The 15,647-nt window shown below is 50.2% G+C and overlaps 1 protein-coding gene across 3 annotated transcripts in view; it reads left to right on the top strand.

The window, feature by feature from the left end:
- Nucleotides 1-334: 334 nt before the first annotated feature.
- The window catches only part of LOC143958879 (protein sel-1 homolog 3-like), a 235,717-nt gene continuing 220,404 nt past the window's right edge, over nt 335-15,647 (top strand). For 2 of the 3 annotated variants that reach the window (XM_077467862.1, XM_077467861.1), the window contains exons 1-3: nt 336-683; nt 3,294-3,828; nt 11,191-11,317. In XM_077467862.1, coding sequence (XP_077323988.1) covers nt 627-683; nt 3,294-3,828; nt 11,191-11,317 — 719 coding nt within the window. In that variant the 5' untranslated portion in view covers nt 336-626. Of the gene's footprint in view, nt 684-3,293; nt 3,829-11,190; nt 11,318-15,647 lie in introns of all 3 variants that reach the window. The other variant, XM_077467863.1, reaches the window with a different exon arrangement.

Here is a 15,647-nt window from a genome sequence, read left to right as displayed (position 1 = left end):
ATGGTGGGAACCCCTCATAATGATAAATTCATCATAACGAACTTTCGTTATTTTAACGAAAAGTTTATGAATCGAACGAAAATTAGATTTTTGTAATACGAAACTAAATGAATTTTGTGACGGCGCTCAGGTCTATCTGGTGGGACATTTCTTTGTGTCGGGGTCACTTTAAGAATGACATTGTTTTCCTTTCCCTGTCATCGGTCCTGTGTGGTGACTTGCTTCGGCCGGCTGGCTTTTATTGTCTTAGTGTTTGCAGTCGGTTTGGTGACTTTTCCCGGATATAAGAGGTTAAGCTGACTTCATAACTTTATCTGATGTTTGAACTCGTTCTGCCTCCCCAGCAGGTTCCACGTATCACGGCGTGTATTCTGCATCCCACGGCGTGTATTCTGCATCCCACGGCGTGTATTCTGCATCCCACGGCGTGCCGGAGATCGCTGCCAATACCAGAATATCACCAGCTACCGATACCGGCCACCACTGGAGAACCACCGACCTCCCAGACTGGATCTATCCTGAACTCCATGAATTTCCATAATCCCGGAACATCCTGACCACTGCCAGACCAGAAAGTGGAGATGTGAGTGTCGGGGGTACCAGACTCCCCAAAAATAATATCCATCATGGCGCCTCAATGGAGAGTCCAGGAGACCCTTCTCTGCTGCCTCCTCCTCTGCCAGGTATGGTTCTCTGTACAGCACTGCGGTATATGTCAGAGCTATATAAATGTATAATAATAGTGTGTGACTGAGGGGAGGGGACATTAGAGTGTAAGCTCCTTTGGTACAGAGACTTATGTGACTGGCTCAGTGGTCTCTGTACAGCACTGCAGTATATGTTAGAGCTATATAAATGTATAATGATAATAGTGGGTGACGGGGGGGGGGGGGCACATTAGAGTGTAAGCTCCTCTGGTACAGAGACTGGTGTGACTGTGGGGGGAGGGGGCATTAGAGTGTAAGCTCCTCTGTACAGAGACTGATGTGACTGTGGGGGGGGGAGACATTAGAGTGTAAGCTCCTCTGGTACAGAGACTGATGTGACTGTGGGGGAGGGGACATTAGAGTGTAAGCTCCTCTGTACAGAGACTGATGTGACTGTGGGGGGGGGGAGACATTAGAGTGTAAGCTCCTCTGTACAGAGACTGATGTGACTGTGGGGGGGGGAGACATTAGAGTGTAAGCTCCTCTGTACAGAGACTGATGTGACTGTGGGGGGGGAGACATTAGAGTGTAAGCTCCTCTGTACAGAGACTGATGTGACTGTGGGGGGAGGGGACATTAGAGTGTAAGCTCCTCTGTACAGAGACTGATGTGACTGTGGGGGAGGGGACATTAGAGTGTAAGCTCCTCTGTACAGAGACTGATGTGACTGTGGGGGAGGGGACATTAGAGTGTAAGCTCCTCTGTACAGAGACTGATGTGACTGTGGGGGAGGGGACATTAGAGTGTAAGCTCCTCTGGTACAGAGACTGATGTGACTGTGGGGGAGGGGACATTAGAGTGTAAGCTCCTCTGTACAGAGACTGATGTGACTGTGGGGGAGGGGACATTAGAGTGTAAGCTCCTCTGTACAGAGACTGATGTGACTGTGGGGGGGGGGAGACATTAGAGTGTAAGCTCCTCTGTACAGAGACTGATGTGACTGTGGGGGGGAGGAGACATTAAAGTGTAAGCTCCTCTGTACAGAGACTGATGTGACTGTGGGGGAGGGGACATTAGAGTGTAAGCTCCTCTGTACAGAGACTGATGTGACTGTGGGGGGAGGGGACATTAGAGTGTAAGCTCCTCTGGTACAGAGACTGATGTGACTGTGGGGGAGGGGGCATTAGAGTGTAAGCTCCTCTGTACAGAGACTGATGTGACTGTGGGGGGGGGGAGACATTAGAGTGTAAGCTCCTCTGTACAGAGACTGATGTGACTGTGGGGGGGAGGAGACATTAAAGTGTAAGCTCCTCTGTACAGAGACTGATGTGACTGTGGGGGGAGGGGACATTAGAGTGTAAGCTCCTCTGTACAGAGACTGATGTGACTGTGGGGGGGGGAGACATTAGAGTGTAAGCTCCTCTGTACAGAGACTGATGTGACTGTGGGGGGGGGAGACATTAGAGTGTAAGCTCCTCTGGTACAGAGACTGATGTGACTGTGGGGGAGGGGGCATTAGAGTGTAAGCTCCTCTGTACAGAGACTGATGTGACTGTGGGGGGGGGAGACATTAGAGTGTAAGCTCCTCTGGTACAGAGACTGATGTGACTGTGGGGGAGGGGGCATTAGAGTGTAAGCTCCTCTGTACAGAGACTGATGTGACTGTGGGGGGGGGGGGGAGACATTAGAGTGTAAGCTCCTCTGGTACAGAGACTGATGTGACTGTGGGGGAGGGGACATTAGAGTGTAAGCTCCTCTGTACAGAGACTGATGTGACTGTGGGGGAGGGGACATTAGAGTGTAAGCTCCTCTGGTACAGAGACTGATGTGACTGTGGGGGAGGGGGCATTAGAGTGTAAGCTCCTCTGTACAGAGACTGATGTGACTGTGGGGGGGGGGAGACATTAGAGTGTAAGCTCCTCTGGTACAGAGACTGATGTGACTGTGGGGGGGGGGGAGACATTAGAGTGTAAGCTCCTCTGTACAGAGACTGATGTGACTGTGGGGGGAGAGGACATTAGAGTGTAAGCTCCTCTGTACAGAGACTGATGTGACTGTGGGGGGGGGAGACATTAGAGTGTAAGCTCCTCTGTACAGAGACTGATGTGACTGTGGGGGAGGGGACATTAGAGTGTAAGCTCCTCTGTACAGAGACTGATGTGACTGTGGGGGAGGGGACATTAGAGTGTAAGCTCCTCTGTACAGAGACTGATGTGACTGTGGGGGAGGGGACATTAGAGTGTAAGCTCCTCTGTACAGAGACTCATGTGACTGGCTCAGTGGTCTCTGTACAGCACTGCGGTATATGTCAGAGCTATATAAATGTATAATGATAATAGTGGGTGGCAGGGGGGGACATTAGAGTGTAAGCTCCTCTGTACAGAGACTGATGTGACTGTGGGGGGGAGGAGACATTAGAGTGTAAGCTTCTCTGTACAGAGACTGATGTGACTGTGGGGGAGGGGACATTAGAGTGTAAGCTCCTCTGTACAGAGACTCATGTGACTGGCTCAGTGGTCTCTGTACAGCACTGCGGTATATGTCAGAGCTATATAAATGTATAATGATAATAGTGGGTGACGGGGGGGGGGGACATTAGAGTGTAAGCTCCTCTGGTACAGAGACTGATATTCTTTCTTTGTCCAGTCCTGTTGGATGCAGGTCATCACCTCAGAGACTTCAGCCCCAACCCCCACCAAGTCTTACATTGAGTTCTTTGACCCACCGAGGACTTTGTCTGATTCTTCGGTCATAGAAATCCTGTATCAGTGCCAGCCGGACCAGGTGGTCCATGTAGATGTTCTGGCATCTTCCATTACCAAGCCTCTGGTTGGCATATTTAAAAGACGTTGGACTTGCAGGCCGGATGGTACAGAAAAGATTCGGGAGATCCGGCTAAACTTTCCGGATCAGATGGTCTACAGAGAGGACTGGATCCTCCGCCGGCCCATCTATGTCACCGACGTTCTTCTCCGAGCCTGGATCTCCGATCCTCCCATTGACCTCAACATCCCCGACCGATCCTCCTATAGGAATGGAGTGGCCAAAATTCTTCATCAAATAGAAATCCCGACACCCAATAGTCGGCCATACAAAGACCATCGCAAATGTCCGCAATGGGACCAGCATGTATTGTGGAAGGTCAGGATGGAAAAAGTGCCGCAGTGCCCAGCCGAGGAAGGTGATTTCTACACACCTTTACTATCACTCTGTTACTACCTGTCTTATTACTACCTGTATTATTACTATCTGTATTATTACTACCTGTATTATTACTATCTGTATTATTACTATCTGTATTATTACTATCTGTATTATTACTACCTGTATTATTACTATCTGTATTATTACTACCTGTATTATTACTACCTGTCTTATTACTATCTGTATTATTACTACCTGTATTATTACTATCTGTATTATTACTATCTGTGTTATTACTATCTGTGTTATTACTACCTGTATTATTACTATCTGTATTATTACTACCTGTATTATTACTACCTGTATTATTACTACCTGTATTATTACTACCTGTCTTATTACTATCTGTATTATTACTATCTGTATTATTACTATCTGTATTATTACTATCTGTATTATTACTACCTGTCTTATTACTATCTGTATTATTACTATCTGTGTTATTACTATCTGTGTTATTACTACCTGTCTTATTACTATCTGTATTATTACTACCTGTATTATTACTATCTGTATTATTACTACCTGTCTTATTACTATCTGTATTATTACTATCTGTATTATTACTATCTGTATTATTACTATCTGTATTATTACTATCTGTGTTATTACTACCTGTATTATTACTATCTGTGTTATTACTACCTGTATTATTACTATCTGTATTATTACTACCTGTATTATTACTATCTGTATTATTACTACCTGTATTATTACTACCTGTCTTATTACTATCTGTATTATTACTACCTGTCTTATTACTATCTGTATTATTACTATCTGTATTATTACTATCTGTATTATTACTACCTGTATTATTACTATCTGTATTATTACTACCTGTATTATTACTACCTGTCTTATTACTATCTGTATTATTACTACCTGTATTATTACTATCTGTATTATTACTACCTGTCTTATTACTATCTGTATTATTACTATCTGTATTATTACTACCTGTATTATTACTATCTGTATTATTACTACCTGTATTATTACTACCTGTATTATTACTACCTGTCTTATTACTATCTGTATTATTAATACCTGTATTATTACTATCTGTATTATTACTACCTGTATTATTACTATCTGTATTATTACTATCTGTATTATTACTACCTGTCTTATTACTACCTGTATTATTACTACCTGTATTATTACTATCTGTATTATTACTACCTGTCTTATTACTATCTGTATTATTACTATCTGTATTATTACTACCTGTATTATTACTACCTGTATTATTACTACCTGTATTATTACTATCTGTATTATTACTACCTGTCTTATTACTATCTGTATTATTACTATCTGTATTATTACTACCTGTATTATTACTACCTGTATTATTACTATCTGTATTATTACTATCTGTGTTATTACTACCTGTATTATTACTACCTGTCTTATTACTATCTGTGTTATTACTACCTGACATGTGACGTCTCAGCTGACATGTGACGTCTCTGCTGACATGTGACATCTCGCTGACATGTGACGTCTCTGCTGACATGTGACATCTCGCTGACATGTGACGTCTCTGCTGACATGTGACGTTTCGGCTGACATGTGACATCTCGGCTGATATGTGACGTCTCGGCTGACATGTGACGTCTCGGCTGACATGTGACGTCTCGGCTGGCATGTGACGTCTCGGCTGATATGTGACGTCTCGGCTGACATGTGACATCTCGGCTGACATGTGACGTCTCGGCTGGCATGTGACGTCTTGGCTGACATGTGACATCTCGCTGACATGTGACGTCTCTGCTGACATGTGACGTTTCGGCTGACATGTGATGTCTCGGCTGACATGTGATGTCTCGGCTGATATGTGATGTCTCAGCTGATATGGGACGTCTCGGCTGATATGGGACGTCTCGGCTGACATGTGACGTCTCGGCTGACATGTGATGTCTCTGCTGACATGTGACGTCACGGCTGATATGTGACGTCTTTGCGGATATGTGACGTCTCGGCTGACATGTGACGTCTCGGCTGACATGTGACGTCTCGGCTGACATGTGACGTCTCGGCTGATATGTGACGTCTCGGCTGACATGTGACGTCTCGGCTGACATGTGACGTCTCGGCTGACATGTGACGTCTTGGCTGATATGTGACGTCTCGGCTGACATGTGACGTCTCGGCTGACATGTGACGTCTCGGCTGGCATGTGACGTCTCGGCTGATATGTGACGTCTCGGCTGACATGTGACATCTCGGCTGACATGTGACGTCTCGGCTGGCATGTGACGTCTCGGCTGACATGTGACGTCTCGGCTGACATGTGACATCTCGCTGACATGTGACGTCTCTGCTGACATGTGACGTTTCGGCTGACATGTGATGTCTCGGCTGATATGTGATGTCTCAGCTGATATGGGACGTCTCGGTTGATATGGGACGTCTCGGCTGACATGTGACGTCTCGGCTGACATGTGACATCTCGCTGACATGTGACGTCTCTGCTGACATGTGACGTTTCGGCTGACATGTGATGTCTCGGCTGATATGTGATGTCTCAGCTGATATGGGACGTCTCGGTTGATATGGGACGTCTCGGCTGACATGTGACGTCTCGGCTGACATGTGACGTTTCGGCTGACATGTGACGTTTCGGCTGACATGTGATGTCTCGGCTGATATGGGACGTCTCGGCTGATATGGGACGTCTCGGCTGATATGGGACGTCTCGGCTGACATGTGACGTCTCGGCTGACATGTGACGTCTCGGCTGACATGTGACGTCTCGGCTGACATGTGACGTCTCGGCTGACATGCAACGTCGTGGCTGACATGTGATGTCTCTGCTGACATGTGACGTCACGGCTGATATGTGACGTCTTTGCGGATATGTGACGTCTCGGCTGACATGTGACGTCTCGGCTGACATGTGACGTCTCGGCTGACATGTGACGTCTCGGCTGACATGTGACGTCTCGGCTGACATGTGACGTCTCGGCTGACATGTGACGTCTTGGCTGATATGTGACGTCTCGGCTGACATGTGACGTCTCGGCTGACATGTGACGTCTCGGCTGGCATGTGACGTCTCGGCTGATATGTGACGTCTCGGCTGATATGTGACGTCTCGGCTGACATGTGACGTCTCGGCTGGCATGTGACGTCTCGGCTGGCATGTGACGTCTCGGCTGACATGTGACGTCTCGGCTGACATGTGACATCTCGCTGACATGTGACGTCTCTGCTGACATGTGACGTTTCGGCTGACATGTGATGTCTCGGCTGATATGTGATGTCTCAGCTGATATGGGACGTCTCGGTTGATATGGGACGTCTCGGCTGACATGTGACGTCTCGGCTGACATGCAACGTCGTGGCTGACATGTGATGTCTCTGCTGACATGTGACGTCACGGCTGATATGTGACGTCTTTGCGGATATGTGACGTCTCGGCTGACATGTGACGTCTCGGCTGACATGTGACGTCTCGGCTGACATGTGACGTCTCGGCTGACATGTGACTACTCGGCTGACATGTGACGTCTCTGCTGACATGTGATGTCTCGGTTGATATGTGACTTCTCTGCTGACATGTGACGTCTCTGCTGACATGTGACGTCACGGCTGATATGTGACGTCTCTGCGGATATGTGACCTCTCGGCTGACATGTGACGTTTTGGCTGACATGTGACGTCTCGGCTGACATGTGACGTCTCAGCTGACATGCGACATCTCGGCTGATATGTGACGTCTCTGCTGACATGTGACGTCTCGGCTGACATGTGACGTCTCGGCTGACATGTGATGTCTCGGCTGATATGGGACGTCTCGGCTGACATGTGACGTCTCTGCTGAAATGTGACGTCTCGGCTGACATGTGACGTCTCGGCTGACATGTGACGTCTCGGCTGACATGTGACGTCTCGGCTGACATGTGACGTTTCGGCTGACATGTGATGTCTCGGCTGATATGTGACGTCTCTGCTGACATGTGACGTTTTGGCTGACATGTGACGTCTCGGCTGACATGTGACGTCTCAGCTGACATGTGACATCTCGGCTGATATGTGACGTCTCTGCTGACATGTGACGTCTCGGCTGACATGTGACGTCTCGGCTGACATGTGATGTCTCGGCTGATATGGGACGTCTCGGCTGACATGTGACGTCTCTGCTGAAATGTGACGTCTCGGCTGACATGTGACGTCTCGGCTGACATGTGACGTCTCGGCTGACATGTGATGTCTCGGCTGATATGTGATGTCTCAGCTGATATGGGACGTCTCGGCTGATATGGGACGTCTCGGCTGACATGTGACGTCTCGGCTGACATGCAACGTCGTGGCTGACATGTGATGTCTCTGCTGACATGTGACGTCACGGCTGATATGTGACGTCTTTGCGGATATGTGACGTCTCGGCTGACATGTGACGTCTCGGCTGACATGTGACGTCTCGGGTGACATGTGATGTCTCGGCTGATATGGGACGTCTCGGCTGACATGTGACGTCTCTGCTGAAATGTGACGTCTCGGCTGACATGTGACGTCTCGGCTGACATGTGACGTCTCGGCTGACATGTGATGTCTCGGCTGATATGTGATGTCTCAGCTGATATGGGACGTCTCGGCTGATATGGGACGTCTCGGCTGACATGTGACGTCTCGGCTGACATGCAACGTCGTGGCTGACATGTGATGTCTCTGCTGACATGTGACGTCACGGCTGATATGTGACGTCTTTGCGGATATGTGACGTCTCGGCTGACATGTGACGTCTCGGCTGACATGTGACGTCTCGGCTGACATGTGACTAGTCGGCTGACATGTGACGTCTCTGCTGACATGTGATGTCTCGGTTGATATGTGACTTCTCTGCTGACATGTGACGTCTCTGCTGACATGTGACGTCACGGCTGATATGTGACGTCTCTGCGGATATGTGACGTCTCGGCTGACATGTGACGTCTCGGCTGACATGTGACGTCTCGGCTGACATGTGATGTCTCGGCTGATATGTGACGTCTCTGGTGACATGTGACGTTTCGGCTGACATGTGATGTCTCGGCTGATATGTGACGTCTCTGCTGACATGTGACGTTTTGGCTGACATGTGACGTCTCGGCTGACATGTGACGTCTCAGCTGACATGTGACATCTCGGCTGATATGTGACGTCTCTGCTGACATGTGACGTCTCGGCTGACATGTGACGTCTCGGCTGACATGTGATGTCTCGGCTGATATGGGACGTCTCGGCTGACATGTGACGTCTCTGCTGAAATGTGACGTCTCGGCTGACATGTGACGTCTCGGCTGACATGTGACGTCTCGGCTGACATGTGACGTCTCGGCTGACATGCAACGTCGTGGCTGACATGTGACGTCTCTGCTGATATGTGACGTCTCTGCTGACATGTGACGTCTCTGCTGACATGTGATGTCTCGGCTGATATGTGACGTCTCAGCTGACATGTGACGTCTCGGCTGACATGTGACGTCTCGGCTGACATGTGACGTCTCGGCTGACATGCAACGTCGTGGCTGACATGTGACGTCTCTGCTGACATGTGATGTCTCGGCTGATATGTGACGTCTCAGCTGACATGTGACGTCTCTGCTGACATGTGATGTCTCGGCTGATATGTGACGTCTCAGCTGACATGTGACGTCGCGGCTGACATGTGACGTCGCGGCTGACATGTGACGTCTCGGCTGACATGTGACGTCGCGGCTGACATGTGATGTCTCGGCTGACATGTGACGTCTCGCTGACACGCGACCTCGCGGCTGACATGCGACGTCGCGGCTGACATGCGATGTCTCGGCTGATATGGGACGTCTCGGCTGACATGTGATGTCGCGGCTGACATGTGACGTCGCGGCTGACATGTGACGTCGCGGCTGACATGTGACGTCTCGGCTGACATGTGACGTCTCGGCTGACATGTGACGTCGCGGCTGACATGTGATGTCTCGGCTGACATGTGACGTCTCGCTGACACGCGACCTCGCGGCTGACATGGGACGTCTCGGCTGACATGGGACGTCTCGGCTGACATGTGATGTCTCGGCTGATATGGGACGTCTCGGCTGACATGTGATGTCTCGGCTGATATGTGACGTCTCTGCTGAAATGTGACGTCTCGGCTGACATGTGACGTCTCGGCTGACATGCAACGTCGTGGCTGACATGTGACGTCTCTGCTGACATGTGATGTCTCGGCTGATATGTGACGTCTCAGCTGACATGTGACGTCTCTGCTGACATGTGATGTCTCGGCTGATATGTGACGTCTCAGCTGACATGTGACGTCTCGGCTGACATGTGACGTCGCGGCTGACATGTGACGTCGCGGCTGACATGTGATGTCTCGGCTGACATGTGATGTCTCGGCTGACATGTGATGTCTCGGCTGACATGTGACGTCGCGGCTGACATGTGACGTCGCGGCTGACATGTGACGTCGCGGCTGACATGTGATGTCTCGGCTGACATGTGACGTCTCGGCTGACATGTGACGTCGCGGCTGACATGTGATGTCTCGGCTGACATGTGACGTCTCGCTGACACGCGACCTCGCGGCTGACATGCGACCTCGCGGCTGACATGCGACGTCGCGGCTGACATGTGATGTCTCGGCTGATATGGGACGTCTCGGCTGACATGTGATGTCTCGGCTGATATGGGACGTCTCGGCTGACATGTGATGTCTCGGCTGATATGTGACGTCTCTGCTGAAATGTGACGTCTCGGCTGACATGTGACGTCTCGGCTGACATGCAACGTCGTGGCTGACATGTGACGTCTCTGCTGACATGTGATGTCTCGGCTGATATGTGACGTCTCAGCTGACATGTGACGTCTCGGCTGACATGTGACGTCTCGGCTGACATGTGACGTCTCGGCTGACATGTGACGTCGCGGCTGACATGTGACGTCGCGGCTGACATGTGACGTCGCGGCTGACATGTGACGTCGCGGCTGACATGTGACGTCGCGGCTGACATGTGACGTCGCGGCTGACATGTGACGTCTCGGCTGACATGTGACGTCTCGGCTGACATGTGACGTCGCGGCTGACATGTGATGTCTCGGCTGACATGTGACGTCTCGCTGACACGCGACCTCGCGGCTGACATGCGACGTCGCGGCTGACATGCGACGTCTTGCTGACATGCGACGTCTTGCTGACATGCGACGTCTCGCTGACATGCGACGTCGCGGCTGACATGCGACGTCGCGGCTGACATGTGACGTCGCGGCTGACATGCGACGTCTCGGTGGAGGTCGGTGATATAAAAATAACAGAAGAATATTCTTTGTCTGGCATTATATTGAATACATTTATTTTTTCCGGTAGAAGTCGTCCGTCTCCTCCCGTTCCTCTATGCTTGTACCGGAGAAGGTTTTGGCATTGTGAGGAGACCGGAGCCGTACCTGGACCCCGGGCTGGAGCGCCGGAGGCAGTACAATGTAATGGCACCACGGTAAGTACTTTCCTTCACTAAACCCACTAAAAGTGGACCTGTCATTACATATAGATTCCTGACAGCCAACAGCACAGCTGTCTATAGAATCTCCACCTTTATCACTCAGTCCCCCCCCCCCCCGTGATCAGACTGTACATTGTAACCTTGTAGCAATTCACAATTCACAAGGTTTTCTTCTGAAGATGCTATCTGCCTGGCTGCCATGCTGATCCAATGTAATCATACTGACTGGGAACAAATATACAATTTAAGAGTCCTGACTTTCCTCTGTGACTCAGAAATGGATGAAGCCAGAAGCAGCCGGGCAATGAGCATTTTAAGAAGGGGTTCAGCAATGACCGTCTCCATATCTCAGTACGATTCCCCTTTAAATTTAAAAGTGTGTGAGGTGATTGAGTCCTTTCAGATAGAGACCCTACCCTTAAGGTCAGAGGTCACACAAACCCCCTGAACCCCCATAGCCGACATCCCAGGAGAAATGAAGAAACTACGGGAACCATCAGCACTTCCCCCCCGACACCTAGACCCTAAGGTGACACTGATGCCTAGACCCTAAGGCAGTGATGGTGAACCTTGGCACTCCAGATGTTTTGGAACTACATTTCCCATGATGCTCCACTACACTGCAGTGTGCATGAGCATCATGGGAAATGTAGTTCCAAAACATCTGGAGTGCCAAGGTTCTCCATCACTGCCCTAAGGTGACGCTGACGTCTAGACCCTAAGGTAACGCCAAACCCTAAGGTGACACTGACGCCTAGACCCTAAGGTGACACTGATGCCTAGATGTCTAGACCCTAAGGTGACGCTGACGCCTAGACCTTAAGGTGACACAAAATGTCACCTTAGGGTCTAGGCAATAGCGTCACCTTAGTGTCTAGACATCAGCGTCACCTTGGGGTCTAGGTGTCAGCATCACCTTAGGGTCTAGGCGTCACCTTAGGGTTTGGCGTTACCTTAGGGTCTAGACGTCAGCGTCACCTTAGGGTCTAGGGTTAGGGTCAGAGTTAGAGTTAGTTATATTTGCAGTCTCTAACCCTAACCTTAACCCTAACCCTAGGCATCAGCATCACCTTAGGGTCTAGGCGTCACCTTAGGTTCTAGGCATCAGCGTCACCTTAGGGTCTAGGCGTCACCTTAGGTTCTAGGCATCAGCGTCACCTTAGGGTCTAGGCATCAGCATCACCTTAGGGTCTAGGTGTCACCTTAGGATTTGGCGTCACTTTAGGGTCTAGACGTCAGCATCACCTTAGGGTCTAGGCGTCACCTTAGGGTCTAGGCATCACCTTAGTGTCTAGGCGTCAGTGTCAACTTAGGGTCTAGGCGTCAGCGTCACCTTAAGGTCTAGGTGTCAGTGTCACCTTAGTGTCTAGGCATCAGCGTCGCCTTAGGGTTTAGGCATCACCTTAGGGTCTAGACGTCAGCGTCACCTTAGGGTTTAGGCGTCACCTTAGGGTCTAGGCTTCAGCGTCACCTTAGGGTTTAGGCATCACCTTAGGGTCTAGACGTCAGCGTCACCTTAAGGTCTAGGTGTCAGTGTCAACTTAGGGTCTAGGCGTCAGCGTCACCTTAAGGTCTAGGTGTCAGTGTCACCTTAGTGTCTAGGCATCAGCGTCACCTTAGGGTTTAGGCGTCACCTTAGGGTCTAGGCTTCAGCGTCGCCTTAGGGTTTAGGCATCACCTTAGGGTCTAGACGTCAGCGTCACCTTAGGGTTTAGGCGTCACCTTAGGGTCTAGGTGTCAGCGTCACCTTAGGGTTTAGGCGTCACCTTAGGGTCTAGGCTTCAGCGTCACCTTAGGGTTTAGGCATCACCTTAGGGTCTAGACGTCAGCGTCACCTTAGGGTCTAGGTGTCAGCGTCACCTTAGGGTTTAGGCGTCAGCGTCACCTTAGCTTCTAGGTGTCAGTGTCACCTTAGGGTCTAGGCATCAGCATCACCTTAGGGTTTAGGCGTCACCTTAGGATCTAGTCATCAGCGTCACCTTAGGGTCTAGGCGTCAAGGTTACCTTAGGGTCTAGACTTCAGGTGATGTTTGGTGTCACCTTAGGGTCTAGTCTAAGGTGACCCCTAGACCCTAAGGTGACACTGACACTTAGATCCTAGGTGACACTGACACAGATCGGTACAGGTCATTCCCAGGACAAAAGAGAGGGCTGTCTGTACAGATGGTGACACGTATCTGTTGATCTGATCATACAATAAGGAAGACTGGACAGAGCAGACTTTCTGCACACGGAGGAGGAAGGTGAAGACATCAATGAAGAGCAGGTTAGGAGTTCAGGAACCCAAATCCATCCAGCTGATCCCCTGTGTGATGCTCTACATAGTTGGGTGTGGGGGGACAGCTGGTCCTCGTGATTTCTCAGGTGCAGTGTGTGGGGATGGGGGGGACAGGTGGCCCTCATGATTTTCCTGGTGCAGTGGGGGGGGGGGGGTGTTATACAGGTGGCCCTCAGAATGTGTCAGGTGCAGTGCAGGGGTTAATAGCTGATCCTCATAAATTATCCAGTACGGTGGGGCCCTCGTGATTTGTCAGGTGCGGTGGCTGTGGGAATTTCTGGAGGTATTTAGATGTTTTCTATGTATGGTTCAGAAAAAGAGGCAGGGAATGCATAGGGCCCCTCAGGAGCCGTGGGGCCCCATGCAGTCCCCCAAATATCCCCAGTATGGGCCCCTGGCTGTGGCTAGCCCAGGAGCTGCCACTCTCTGGGTTGTAGAATTAGATATTTCTTCTGATTGTTGGCAAATAAGTGATCTGGAAGAGCGCAGTCAATGCGTAGGTGACCGGCGTGGATGGAGGGATCAGGATGACGATTGATCTCTGACTCACTTTAACTCTCAGAGATTTCCTCCGCCCGACATGACTAATCTCCACCAATCCCACAAATCTCCACTAATCTCCACCAATCCCACAAGTCTCCACTAATCTCCACCAATCCCACAAATCTCCACCAATCCCACAAGTCTCCACCAATCCCACAAGTCTCCACTAATCTTCCCCAATCCCATTCCACTAAACCTCCCAAATTCCAACCAATCATCTCATTTCAGATAACGAGACATCGATGTACAGAGGGATCCTGTGTGGAATGCAGGTATCTCTTTAAAGGGAAACCCCAGCACCAGGGCAGGACTTAGGGTGGTGGGGGCCCCTGGGCTTGAGTCACTTTCGGGCCGTACCTTCTATACATTATCGGATTTATCGGCGTATAACACGTACCCGAAGTTTAGGATGGGATTTTAAGGAAAAAAACTTTTAGGAGGGAAGTTTAAAGAAAAAAAACGTACATTTAAATGCCCATCAATGCACCCTTATCAGTGTCCATCGGCAGCCTTGCCCATCAATCTGCAGCCTTGTCCAGTGTCATTGCAGCCTTGTCAGTGTAGCCTTGTCATTTGCAGCCTTGCCCCAGTGCCATTTGTAGCCTTGTCATTGCAGTCTTGAAGTTTAAAAATGGCGCATATCGGTGGCTCTCGGGTCCTCTTGGCGGCTCTAGGGTCCTCTTGGCGGCTCTGGGGCCCTGTCGCAGTCCCCGAGTGGAGCAGAGAGTATCCGAGTGTACTCGGCTTGGCTCACGTTCACGCCCAGTCCCTGTGTTATGTCCATCATAGGGCGCGACTGGGCGTGACTGTGAGCGGAGCCGAGCCGAGTACACTCGGTTATGTATCTCTGCGGGGCCCCCTATTTGGTGGGGCCCATGGGCTTGAGCCCAGTCAAGCCCAATGGTAAGTCCTGCCCTGCCCAGCGCACTAACCCTAAGGACACTGCTGGGGATGCCTGCAATATGACTTTCAGCTCTGTGCAGAGTTCTGGTAGCAACCAGACCATCACTGGGTACTTTAGCTGGAGGTAGCTGATTGGTGGGGTCTGTGCAGGGGATGACCATCACTGGGTAATTTAGCTGGAGGTAGCTGATTGGTGGGGTCTGTGCAGGGGATGACCTTCACTGGGTAATTTAGCTGGAGGTAGCTGATTGGTGGGGTCTGTGCAGGGGATGACCATCACTGGGTACTTTATCTGGAGGTAGCTGATTGGTGGGGTCTGTGCAGGGGATGACCTTCACTGGGTAATTTAGCTGGAGGTAGCTGATTGGTGGGGTCTGTGCAGGGGATGACGACCACTGGGTACTTTATCTGGAGGTAGCTGATTGGTGGGGTCTGTGCAGGGGATGACCACCACTGGGTACTTTATCTGGAGGTAGCTGATTGGTGGGATCTGTGCAGGGGATGACCACCACTGGGTACTTTAGCTGGAGGTAGCTGATTGGTGGGGTCTGTGCAGGGGATGACCTTCACTGGGTAATTTAGCTGGAGGTAGCTGATTGG

The sequence above is a fragment of the Lithobates pipiens genome, unplaced genomic scaffold (assembly GCF_037356315.1).
Source record: "Lithobates pipiens isolate NorthernLeopardFrog02 unplaced genomic scaffold, aLitPip1_a1.2 Scaffold_63, whole genome shotgun sequence".
Taxonomy (NCBI): Eukaryota; Metazoa; Chordata; class Amphibia; order Anura; family Ranidae; genus Lithobates; species Lithobates pipiens.
The sequence above is the reverse complement of the archived record's forward strand: the minus strand, read 5'-3'. Positions and strand labels throughout refer to the sequence as shown.